This window comes from Emydura macquarii, unplaced genomic scaffold, assembly GCF_026122565.2.
Source record: "Emydura macquarii macquarii isolate MOO-44397 ecotype Brisbane River unplaced genomic scaffold, CSIRO-AGI_Emac_v2 contig_1390, whole genome shotgun sequence".
Classification (NCBI taxonomy): domain Eukaryota; kingdom Metazoa; phylum Chordata; order Testudines; family Chelidae; genus Emydura; species Emydura macquarii.
In genome coordinates, this window is record NW_027131527.1 from 11,909,859 (window position 1) to 11,923,379 (window position 13,521).

A 13,521-nucleotide genomic window follows, 5' to 3' on the forward strand; every position below is an offset into this window, starting at 1 on the left:
TAGGACTGCAAGGTGTGTAGGACAGAAGGACAGAAACTGCAAGATGTGTAATGAAGGAGACAGAACAGTGGAGGGAGAGAGAGGCTGGGGTCATGGTTAAGGCTGTTGAATGCCATGCGGGAAAATAGGATTCTATCCCTGCCTGTGCCCCAGAGTTCCTGTATGATGCTGTGCAAATTATTTAAACCAAGCTCTTCACAGATGACCAATAATTGTGTGCCCTTCATTTTCTGGATGCCTGACTTGAGACAATTGGATCTGATTTGCTGTAGTGCTGAGTATTCACAGCTACAACTGACATCAGTGGGAGCTGTGCTCTGAACATGTTTAGTGCTATAAAATTCTAAACGTTTGAAAAGTCAAGCCATAGGCATCTCATATTGGGTATCCAAAGTTAGTTTACTCTTGACCTTAATCTCATTGTGCCTGAGTTTCCCATCTGTCAAATGGGGAACAGTAATGCTGCTTTACCTCACAAGAGTAGAGTGAAGATATTCCTTAATGTTTGTGAAAGAAGGTGGGTGAAGCAATATCTTATATTGGACCAACTTCTGGTGAGAGAGATGAGCTTTCAAGCTTACACAGAGCTCTTCCTCAGGTCTGGGAAAGGTACCCCGAAGATCACAGCTAAATGCAAGGTGGAACAGGTTGTTTAGTATAAGTAGTTAGCCATATTCTAAGAGACTTTTCAAACTTGTTAGCACCTCTGCAGTCATAGGACAAAAAGAGGGGGTTAGTGGGTTACAGATAGTTCTAATAATCCATAAATCCAGTGTCTCTTGGTCCATGATTTTAGTGTCTAGCAGAGTTATGAACTTAAGCTCCCACGCTCGTCTTTTGAAAGTGACAAGTGTTTTCACAAAGCGATCATGCTGGCTGACGTATCAGTCCATGTCCTCAAAGGAAAGCTGCACAATACTGTTGCATTTCAAGTGTAGACAAGATGTCAGTGAGCATCGTCCATTCTGTGCACTGAATGAGGCAGGAGACCTGTGGGGGTGAAAAAGGTATGGGACCATGTAATTAAAGACAGTATCATAATGCATACATAAGCGTGCTGAATTAAAGTTGCACAGACAAACTCAATTTTGGCATTTCCTAACTTGAGTGCTCGACTTTGCAGCCTAAATATTCTTTTGATGCAGTTCTTTCTAAGTAATATAGGAAGCGTGCAAGGAAAGTCAATAGAGGAACAGATTGAGATGACATTTCTAGATGTACCCTTTCAAATTATCAAAATATAATCTTCCTTTTCTGAAAACTCAGATACATATAATGTTATAAATGTAAAAATAAGAACAATTTCCCCTCCTTGTAACATTCACAACCGCAAAGGTAATGTGTGTATGCGTACAAACATCAGATGAAGGATTACCTATGTTTGGCATTCTTTAATTGTAAACATTGTTCTATATAATGCAGAAATATTTTAATGTGGTCAAATCAATAAATGTGATGACTAAACAACACAAAGGCCGTCAGTACAGCACACATATAAATAATGTGCATTATAATTCATTAGGCCCGAGTTAAAACGCACATAGTAAAATGTTTCTCCTAATTTTTAACGTCCTCTGTTAATTAAAATTTCAGGCTGATTTTTTTTTTAAAGCCACAAACTTTCCCCTTACACACTTGGTAAGGATTTGATCACACCACTCATGCAGCAAATATAAACAAAGGATATAGGCTGGATGTAAGCAGCTACAGGAGACCAGGTAAGTTTTTAAAAAAGGGGGGGATGGAGAATTTGCAAAATTGAGTATAAAGGACTAGCTAATAGCACCAGTAACACCTAATTCTGCTGAAAGATACACTTGAATAGATTTGTGAAAGTGATTTTTGGCTGTTGGTTGAGACTCATGAACTGGTGACTCAGTCGCTCCTGGGTGGGGAGGTTGAGTTCTCACAGAGGCCAGGTCTACACTTAACATGTAGGTCAGTATAGCTATAGTGCTCAGTGAATAATCCACACCCATGAGCTATGCCACCCTGACTCCCAGGGGAGGGGCAGCTAGATCAATGGGAAGAATGCTTCCATCAACCTAGTCACTGTCGCTCAGGGGGTGGTGTCTCTACAGTGACAGAAAAACGTCTTCTGTTGCTACAGACTACGGCTACGATACAGGGTTATGCCATGATAGTACAACGCTGTGGCTATGCCGCTACAGCCCCTGTAATGTAGACATGGCTACAGTCGATATTCCTATTCAGTTCTTTCTTGCCCAAACACATGTATATAGGAGAAAAAAAGATTGTACAAAACAGCTGATTTCTGTTTAGACCAGTGTAACTCCAAGACTGGGGATCTTCCGTTGAACAGAAGACCAGACCTTTTCTGATGGACAAATAACTAATATTTTTTGTGACAGTATTTTACTAACAGTGGTTAAACATCTTTACAAATAGGTTTTATAGGCTGAAGCATTCTTATATAGGCCATCCTACTGCTTACACTGAAGACTATGGGAATTTAGTTATTGGTTTCAATGGGGTCGGACCAGGTAACCCTATATCATATGACTGTAGCTGATGTCATCATAAATCTAACAGAATCAAAGGAACAGGGTTAATAACCATTTTACATGTACGTTGTGCATTTAACTTCAAAGCACTTTATAAACATTTAATTAATTTTCTCACCTCTGAAAATTAGGTACATATAATCATCTTCATTTTACAGATGTACCCTGAGGCAGAGTAAGTGAAGTGAGATGCCCAAGGTCATTCAGAAGTCAGTGGCACAGCTGGGACTAGAATTTAGGTGTTCCTGGTCCTTAGCTCTGTGCTCAGGACACTGCACCAAACCCTGGTGATATCTGGTTGTATGTAGCAAGCATTTCCTGTGTAACTGAAAACTAACGCTGCATTAGGGGGAGAAATTCTGCTCTAGTGATTTCTAGTAGTGATGATAAATAAAGTGTCCCTTATGTACTTACACTGTAAACTCTTTGGGACAGGGAATATCTTTTTGGAGTGTGTGTGTGCGCATAATATCTAGCACAAGTTCCTGATCCTTGGCCTAGCTGCTACTTCATCACAAATAATAATAGTCTGAATGTCCTGATTCAGGTTGACAGGTTCCTTTATCACATGCGTCTTTCTGATGATGTATTACTTGATGTGATGACTCGCTTCCAAGCAGAGATGGTGAAGGGCCTGGAAAGAGACACTCACCCAACAGCTGCTGTAAAAATGCTGCCAACATTTGTACGGTCAATTCCTGATGGATCGGGTGAGTGATCCTGGTGCATTATTACTTTTTCTTTGGTGTAAGGAATTGATGACAATGAAATATGTCCAGGCAGCGAGGATTTGGAATTTGGAGCTCTGTAACTGTCTTGCGCTGTGGGCATGGGTGGGTGCCATCCCAGAGTACCCCCTTGTCACCTAGCATGGCCCTGTAGGTATCATGCCTTCAGTTCCCTCTTGGTTCTTTGCAATAGTTGACTCTAAAATCAGAATCTTTACAATGAGACCCTTTTGTGGAATCTTACTTCTTCAGTCTTTGATCAGCTACAGTTCATTTGGGCCCACAGTCCTAGCCCTTTTTCTCACTGGTTTAGGAATCCCACAGCCCTCCTTCCTGGGGCATGTGTGATAGTCCAAGAGAGATTCCACTCACTGACATGGGAGTCCTGGGGTCCAGTGGCTTTCAGTCCTTCTCAGGCTCTGATCTCCAGTGAGCAGCAGTTCTCAGAGCTTGCTTCCTCCTCTGGCCTCTTCTCTGTCCCACCAGCCAGGCCGTTCCTTTTTTATACCAGAGGCCTAATTGGGTCATTGAGCCACTTTCTCTACCTGGGGAAAAGATTTAACTGTCACAGTTGGGGCTGAGACCTCTCTCCCCTTAAAGGGCCAGCACATGCTGATAAGCGGCTTCTTGTTGCAAGCACAATGCAGCTCAGCTGTTGAGTGAGCTGGGCAGGTACATTCTCGCATTCCATTCATTTCCGGTGGATGTTAATGTTCAGCTGCAACACAGAGGGACAGGAGAAGTCTGGGGATTAATATTAACTTGCTAAATGACCTGCTGGAGCAGTTGTCAGTCACGGAGACGATAATTGTGGATCATTAACAAAAATGCCTAAGCGCATCTAAAGTTTTTCAGATAAAATGTGCAGTCAGGTGATATACAACGTGTGTGTGTGTGTGTGTGTGTGTGTGTGTGTGTGAGACCTTTGCTTTTAGCAGGACAACGCTCAGCGAGCTATAGAAACCTTGACCTTACTGAATAAAAAACCGCTAATTTAGTCGTGGCCATGGGTGCGAAGCGATGCGCAAATCAACACTGTGATTAAATACACAGAGGGGACCCTCTACAGCCCAGTAACATCTATGCCATTTGACGACAATGTGAAGTTTCTATTCTGAGGGGAAGTGGAACTTCAGGCAAACAGATGCTTCTCCTGAGCTGGATCTACAAAAGGAAAAAGATTTAAGTTTGCGGAAGCCAGGGTGGTGCAGAATAATGAATAATGTAGGCCCTGATCCTGAGAGTGTCTGCATGCAGAAGCCAATGAAGTCAACAGAGCTCTGAGTGGACATGGGGTTGGAGTGAACCACTTTGCAGGACTGCAGCCTTCATTTTAAAGCCCGGCTCTTGTATTGAAGTGCTAATAATATTTTTTCTGCCCCATAGATCCATGATTTCTTGACATGGCTACGTAACCCTTCCTCAGTTTGGTTCCCGACAGTGACTTCTGTACCTGTATGTTTATCCCTAACAAAACATGTTTCCACATTCTGAAAATTACAGAGCACAGAATGAGCTTTCCCCAACACACGCTATCTAATCTGTCAGGAAAGTGCTCATTAGATTTGATGGAACAAATCCTCATTCCCAGCAATAGTAATAAATCAACCATGCACTAGCAAACAAACTGGTTGAAGAGGTAATCTCCTGTGCTTCAATCCCTAATGAGACATGCAGAACGAGGCTTGAACTGACCGGACAAAGGAGACTGAGCCCAACAAAGCAGCTCTGTTAATTTGCAGAACCCAGCCCTAGCAGGCTCTCCCTAGCAGACATTGGCTTTGTGATGCAGGTGGCAGGAGAGGGCTAGAAACGCCTTCTGGAAGGCAGGCAAAGGTTTGGTTCACTCAACTTTATGGTGAACTATCAAACCCTTCCCTTTTGAGTACCTTCCCACCCCTGACCATATTAAAGGACCACATCTTCAAATCAGTTTATTATGAAAAATTTCAAACTATATTTACATTTACGAGGGCTGATTTTCAGTTTCCTGCTTTTCAGGTTTCATCTGCCTGCTACCTGTTAATAGGATTTGGGTGGCTAATGCCTTACCCAATCAGTTTAATGTCTCCCTATCACCCATCCCAATGAGACGGCGGTGGTTCATGTCATGGCTGGCTGCTATTTGTTTAATCCAGCATGCATATTAAACTCTTTATTTTCCAGTAAATACTGTAATGAGCTTAACAAAAGGTGAAGTCTCTCCCCTGTACAAGCATACTTCTCAACCTGCCAAAGCCCATATGCAGCACTCTGGCCTAGACCCTGTAACAGGGATGGCAGCCTCCTGTATGCCCCCTCATGGCCAGGGGTGCATGTATGGTGCTGGCTAAATATTTCTCCCTCAAAGGGCTCCTGATACAGACTACACACACTTTTTCTGAAGTCAAAATATCCCTCCTTGGGGCCTGGGTTTATTCACAGAAAATAACTCAAAATCCCAAACTGAAGTCCCACAAACAAACATTTCTCTTCCTACTCCCAGCCTTCCTGCCTGGAGAGCTTTTGCACCCTTCCTTGCCTGCTCAGGGGGTCTCCTGCATTAGCAGGCTACTTCCAGCTCATCCTGGTTGGAATCTTAGGGTATATCTACACAGCAAGCAAACACTTGCGGCTGGCCCAGAGCAGCTGACTCGGGCTCATGGGGCATGGGCAGTGGAGTTGTTTAATTGCGGTGTAGACGTTCGGGCTCGGGCTGGAGCCAGAACTCTGGGACCCCCTGAGGGAGGGATGGGGGGAGGGTCCGAAAGCACCAGTTCTAGACTGAGCTTGAATGTCTTCCCCAAGAGCCTGCGTCAGCTGACCTGGACCAGCCACAGGTGTTTAATTGCTGTGTAGACCTACACTTAGTCCTGAATCACAGGACTCTGCTGGAGCCTGCTCACTCCTAGCAGTCTCTGTTCTCCCTGAGCTTCTCCCCACATGCAGCTTCCAGCTGCTCTTTAGAATGGAATTGCCTGATCCCTTTCATGGTGGTGGGGGCGGCAGGGGCTCATCCTTTAATTAGGGTTGGCTTAGCCTTAGACTCTCCAACACAAGAGCAAGCCACCCAGTTACAGACCTAAAATGGGGGGGGGGGGACAAGAATTATTCATGCAGGAAATTTAAAATGATGTGGAGCTGTCTCCCATTAGTGTGAATAACCTTTCCTCCCATCCCTGCAGTCCCATGCTTCTTTATTTCTGAGGACAGATAATTTTCAACCATAAAAGTGAGAGAGAGATCAAATTTGCATGGCACACATAACTTGGAGATTAAAAACAGTGATGCATCTTGAAATGAGGGACATTTGAGTGGTATTGTGTGGTAGTGTTTGTATATAACCCTTTGAGGTCACCCTGCTGGAAATTCGAGCGCTCTCACTGCATCACCACCACCAAAATATAAAACTAAATCATGGGGTAAATCCTGTTAGCCCTTGGCCTTTCACAGCTTTAAAATGACACTGTCTGTCCTGAAATTCCAAAGGGGCTGCAAAGGACGTCTGATTTCAACAATTGTGGCATTGCTATTTCACTTCTCCCAAGGCCAAGTCTAGGGAGTGTCACCTGGCAGCGCCAGATACAGTTACGCTCGCTGGTGTCAAGGACTTGTTGATGTGTTACGTTGTGACATACCTTACTATTAAATTAGGTCTTGCGAAACGCCATTTTTGCCCTCTCCCTGAATTCTCCATTGATTATGGGAAAAGAGCAGCTTTCTCTGCAGACAAAATTTCCAGCAGCTTCTGAGTACCCAGAATTTATTTAAATTTTCACGTTTGCTGTTATAATTAACTTTCAGAGTATCTGCACCTTGAGCTTCACTATTTGAATTAGTTCTCATTTAACAGCGCGCCATTTGTTTTTGTCATTCAGCTATTGATTTTCTGACTAATGCCACAGTTTACTGACTAATCCAGTTTATCTCTTTTTCTTTATGATATCAGGCCATAGAATTACTGAGCTATGTTTCCAGCTTGCTTTTCAGGGCCAGAAACAATAAAATCTCGGTCTGGCATTTGTCTAGCATGGAGTTTAGGTCACATATAGCTAAACAAAATGTATGTGTGTGTGTGTGTGTGTGTGTGTGTGTGAGAGAGAGAGGGGGGTGACAAATAGGTTTTTTTCATTCAAATTTTAATTTTTGGTGAAAAATATTGTCAACGGTGTGAATTTTGACCAGCTCTAGCTGTCTGATAGTTTCATGCTAAGGGCAAGTTTAACTTCCAGGCTCCTCCAAAACAACTTACTTCTTAATTTACGATAAATAAATAAGACTTTAAAAAAATCCTTGAAATTTCATATGTGATGGTTCTGAGCAAAGAGGGGTTCTTGGAGCAAATTGGTTAGTGGGAAACAGCGCTGCAGGCAGCACTGATTGGAGAAGATGGCTCAGCCTCTTCCCCCCATCATGGGGATGTCTAGCCTGCAGCTGGGAGCAAGCCTTCAGCTTGGGTAGACAGACTCCTGCTGGGGGGTCTCGAGCTAGTGCACTAAAAACAGCAGCATAGGCTCTGACGTCTAGGGGGTTGGGGAAGCTTGAAAGTCAGAGCTGTGACCTTAGCAGCAACATCTACACAGTTGTTTTTAGTGTGCTAGCTTGAGCTCCCTAGCACGAGTCTGTCCAGCTGGGCTGGGAGGCTGGCTCCCAGTTGCAGAGTAGACATACCCAATATGGCCTACGTCGGTTCAGTCTGCTAGGGGATGGAGCAGCAGCAGCTGCACTGGCCCTCCACCTACCCGCTCAGCTCTTCTTGCTGCTATTCAAAACAATGGAGCTAAGGAAGAGAAAGGAGAAAAAACAAAAGGCAGGGAGACCGTAAATATATAATGAAATTAAATTCTGAATGTCAAACTATTACACAAGCATTTCTCCCCCATCCCTTTTTTGGAATATATCAGCCTGCATCAAATCCCAGGAGAGAACGTTATCCCACCCCTACACTCCACACTAGGGTCCCAATTTAGCAAGGTACTCAACCCTGTGTCCAAGTTGAAACACGTGTGTAGTTCTGTTGGTTTCTCAATAGGCCTACATTTCCAATATGGTCTGCGATTGTTCCTTGTTTTCGTTGCAGCATCTAGTGAAGAGCTAAAGAATTCACCACTCTATTCCTTTAATGACTGGCAAGAATTCTGCTCCAAATGATTAATAATGTACATTCATTATCCCAAGCACTTACCTGAAATATGTCTTCAGGTCATACGTCACATTGCTGTGTACTGCTGCAATAGTAAGTAACCTTTATTTTTTTAATTGTAGAAAAGGGGGATTTTCTTGCTCTCGATCTTGGAGGCTCCAAGTTTCGAGTCTTAAAAGTGAAAGTGTCTGAAGATGGGAAGCAGAATGTTCAAATGGAGAGCCAATTCTACCCAACCCCAAAGGAGATCATCCATGGGAATGGAACAGAAGTATGTAGTGCGTTTTCCTCTGGGGAGTTGCTTTCTGTGTTGAATGTAATTGATGCTATTGACCTGTTCTGTTCTTTCTTTTTTATGCAGCTATTTGATTATGTAACTGACTGTCTGGCAGACTTCATGGAGACCAAAAACATAAAACATAAGAAAGTACCTCTTGGGTTTACATTTTCTTTTCCTTGCAGACAGACTAAATTAGATGAGGTAAGATTTTTAAAAATATTGTCGGTAGCTACACAGAGTAGTAGTAATAGAATTCAGAGAGAATTTTTGAAGTATTAACATATGTCAGTGTATGAAAAGGTAACCTCTGCGAGGCTTTCTGAGGAAGACAAATAATTCTGTGTGCATAGTTCAACCAAATTTCATATCCCTCTTAAAACTCGGCATAGTGTTATAAACCTACAAGAGGAAGAAGTGGGAATCACAATTATGTGCTGAAGTAGACCTGAAGAATTAATTCTCATATTTCAGTGCAACAGGAGCTGTAAGCTAAAGCTCTTCTTTTACATGTCAGTACAGGATTTACATAATGATCTACTCAGCTGACAGAAAATATTACATGGATTTCAAAAGACATTGTATTTTTGTGCTCTAAAGCATGTTTAAATATACCAAACAAGAGGGAGTAAAATATATAGTAGATTTGAAATACAGGGGGCACATGGTTGAACTAATCAGATAGGCATATAAGAGGTGAGAGCAGAAGCTGCAAAGATTGCCATTATTTGATTGCCTATTTTTTTTGCCACCTCTCTTACAATAATAAAAGTTAGTGTATTAGGCCCTGACACTGCAAACACTACACACATGCTTCACTTTAAGTATGTGAGTAAGCCTGTTGAGGTCTATAGGACTACTTACCTTTAAAGTGAAGCACGTACATAATTGTTAACAGGATCAAGGTCTTATTTTGGACCACTTCTGTAGTATTTTTGGTGATGGCTATAGTTGCCCAGGCTGAAACTTCCTGTTCATATGAAAAGACTTTTGCTCTGAATCCCAGTGCTACTAATTGCCAATGGGTGATTCTGTTACTTTTGCTCAAATTCTTACACATGCAGTAGTGCAGTGAAATGCTCCAAAAGCCAGTGATAGAATATATTCTATTCTCTACTACCTGTGTATTTATTAATGCTCTGTATTTCAATGTGTAACGTAGTTTGCATATTTTTAAAGGGTGTGCTGCTTTCTTGGACAAAACACTTTAAGGTACGAGGAGTGCAGGAGACAGATGTGGTCAGTTCTCTGCGCAATGCCCTCAGGAAGCATAAGGCAAGTTTTATAGTGAAGTCTTAATAATAATTAGAATACAATCATTTCCTCATATATGAATGCCCTATGTTTGGTAATGAAGGATAGCTTATGTATTTGTACAGTCTTAAAGAGCAGTTAATTATAGGTGCATGACTTTGCTGTACTTGCAACAAAAAGTACTAACTATGGGATGATTGCACTTTAAAATTAGTAATGAAACATAATTAAATTCTAATTTTTAGCATTCTCCTATAGGTGCTTTTAAAAAAGCTAGTTTCCTTTACACCGTCTCCATCCCTTGAAATATCATTTTAAAAATATGAAAATTTTTCCATGTATTGACATTTTACTATATTTCACTTTTTCCAACATGGCAAAACAAAACAAAACCCAGCTTTGTGTTTTGTTTATTCTCTGTCTCTCTGTTAGTGTCACTGACATCAGCAGGAACCTGTGCAGCTCTGACGTGAATGTTTGTTACTTAGGGCCAGAGTCTGATGCACTTACTTAGGTTGAGTAGCTCCTTACACCCCCAAATTCCTTCTGACTTCAGTGGGACAATGCAAGGAATAAAGTGCTACTTCACATGAGTAAGGGTACCTGAAAGTGGCCCTTAATGATTTACCTGGTGGTCTTTGGTGCCATCACATCAAAGTGGAAGCTTTTGTTTTTCTTTAATTTCTTGGCCAAGGGCTGGTAGATTGGGGAAACAACCCAAGATTCTGACCCTGATTCAGGAAAGCATTTATGCATGAGCTTAAGTCCATCCTTATTAAACATATGCTTAAATCCCATTGAAGTAAATTAATCTTAGTCACTTTGTTAAATTGGGCCCTCTAAATGTTGTGTCTAAACACTATTATTTAACTATAAGGATGGGTGTAAACATTCTTCTATTTACTGGCTGTCTTTATTCTGTTAGGATGTTGATGTAGATGTTTTGGCACTGGTAAATGATACAGTGGGAACAATGATGACCTGTGGATATGATGATCAGCGCTGTCAGGTTGGCGTCATAATAGGTAATTTTATTTTATTCAAGCAGGGCTGCAAAAGCAGGTTTATAATTTTAGCAAATCTGGAAAATGGAGGCATTTTAGCTTCACAGTTCAAAAAGAAACTATTTGAAAATGAAAACTCTAAAAGGCAGGATTTTCAAGCACTAGCCTCTCACTTTTGGATACAAAGTGGAATGTAAACATTTAAGTGACACTAATTGCACATCCAAAAAATTGCAAACACAAAAATAGTGACTTGGTTAAGGCTGGCTTGAAAACATTTAGTCCCAAATCAATAAAATGAGATAGATCATCTTGTACACAAGATTTACATTTTAAAAAGAAGTTACTTGTCTTGTTCTATTTTACTTAGGACCTTTTACAAATGATCATTTTCTGAATGCTTCTACTTACTTTTATTCTTACATAGATAACTGTCTGTCTGTCTTTCTCCCTTCTTTTTCTGTCTTCTAGTGACTTCTACTGCCTAACCTTCAAGATAATTCAATATATCCTAAAATTTTACCTCTGGATGTATATATTTAGTTCTGTTAAGAAAAAATAAAGACAAGAAAACATTGAAAAATCCTGAGTACCAGCAATTTTTGGGGTCAGGCCCACAAAGAACAAGCTCTCTTTGCCAGCTGTTTGGAAAATCTTTTTCTATTTCTGAGTCTCTTGATGACTGCAACAATCTTGCTTAAAAATGACATTGTTTATAGTTCGAAGTGAGAGGTCCGTAATGGTAAAGGAATTTCCATCTGGTTCAAATACAGATTAAATATCAAATAATAAAGAAAGCTATAAGTGTGCTTCTATCCAATTCTTCCAGGAGATTCTGACCTACAAAATAAATGTTTCTGCTAATGATAAAGAAGGTCCACACCTTTTTGTCCAGAGAAGGCAAACCTCCTTACCTTTCCCAACAAGAATGATATACTCTTTTCAAAACATGTCCGCTTCACATTTTCTCTGGTTTTATTTTTTTAAGTATCATATATAAGTAAATATGAACTAGCACAAATATTTTGAATGATTCAGTCCTTATATTCATTTCATTCATTCGTTTGCTATTTCTTTGATATTCCATGGTTTTATTTAACAGGTTTCAGACACAGATGGTTTTGTGTAGCATAATATGCAACGTAATGAAAGTACATTTTCTGGTAACGAAAATATTGAATCTAATTCTAAAATGTATTTCCAGTTCCTCATGTGTTAATTTTTCTTTCTGATATGCTCAGGAACTGGCACTAATGCCTGCTACATGGAAGAAATGAGTAATATTGATCTGGTGGAAGGTGATGAGGGGAGGATGTGCATTAACACTGAGTGGGGAGCCTTTGGAGATGATAGGTCACTGGATGATCTCAGGACTGAGTTTGACAGGGAGATTGACTTGGGATCTATCAATCCTGGAAAACAACTGTAAGTGTTGTTCCTTGTTCACTTGCTAACATGAGGCTTTCTATGATAGTCTCCACATTTTGAGTATGTTTACAGAGCATACATAGAGTTATAGAGCCCTTTGGAATGGAAGTAGGGTTAGGTGAACTAGTTTAGCCATGACGGAAGCTGGCTTAAACCTCCATCCATCCCCACCCAAATCGTTCCTGGGACTGGTTCAGTTAAGATCCTCTTCTTTTCAGTAACCTACCAGTTGATGATGGGATCTCATACATGGCTGTGCCATACTGCTGCTGTGAACCTTCACTGGCCAGGGCACCCCAAAATGCACAGCGTGACTTGGAAGCCACAGACCTCATGCATTCTGGATCATTTTTTGCAACTCTGTTTTCTTTTATTTCAGATGGAAGGGTCCTGTTGGTGACTGGGTGAAATCCTGGCCCCATTGATGACAATCGAAGTTTTACCATTTACTTCAATGGAGTCAGGACTTCACCTTCTATCCCCACAGAGCAACCAGTAATGTTACATTATTACCAGTCAGTAATTCTGTTGTCATTTTGTGGTGGAGTAAAATGAGGAAGTGAGGCTGATTTGTCTGCATTATTTTCTTCATGAAAGTACCCGGCAGGTGCTCTTCTTAAATTACTTGCATGTTAATGAGCAACTGCAGGATAGAGGTGAGGGATAGCTCGTTAGCAGTGACAAAATGAGGGATGTTAGCATAACCTCTTTGTCCGCTCAGTCACTGTGAATGCCACGAACTCCCGTGCAAGGCCAGTCATTGAAAACTGCTTCTCTGTGACACAATACCTTCTAAAGTGTGTCATTCTATAGGTGTGTGTCATTCTATAGGTGCTCAAAAGAGAAGTCCCCAGTGCACATAAATGAAACCTGTGTTAAAATTGTTTTTCAGCCAAGCTCCTGCTAATGGTTGGATTGCAGGCAAATATATTAATAATACATTGATTAAGAAGCATTAACACAAGGATATCTGCTTTGTCCTAGTGTCAAAGAAAGAAAATACACACCCAAATTTAATGGCTACCATTTGAAAGGCTGGTATTCTAATATTTTCCCCTCATGTTATTGTTTTAATTCCAGAAATATATCCTTTTATCACAGTGACATTCCGACAGTATTACTTGTTAGAGCATTTGGAATGAAATGCATCATGTTCAATGTGGTTTCAATGACTGTTAATAAC

General features: G+C 41.0%; 1 protein-coding gene across 1 annotated transcript in view; it reads left to right on the forward strand.

Moving 5' to 3' along the window:
- The window catches only part of HKDC1 (hexokinase domain containing 1), a 38,925-nt gene that overhangs the window by 4,249 nt on the left and 21,155 nt on the right, over window positions 1–13,521 (forward strand). Inside the window, exons 2-7 of the mRNA XM_067552654.1 lie at window positions 3,073–3,235; window positions 8,498–8,646; window positions 8,737–8,856; window positions 9,832–9,927; window positions 10,832–10,931; window positions 12,152–12,335. Coding sequence (XP_067408755.1) covers window positions 3,073–3,235; window positions 8,498–8,646; window positions 8,737–8,856; window positions 9,832–9,927; window positions 10,832–10,931; window positions 12,152–12,335 — 812 coding nt within the window. The remainder of the gene's footprint in view (window positions 1–3,072; window positions 3,236–8,497; window positions 8,647–8,736; window positions 8,857–9,831; window positions 9,928–10,831; window positions 10,932–12,151; window positions 12,336–13,521) is intronic.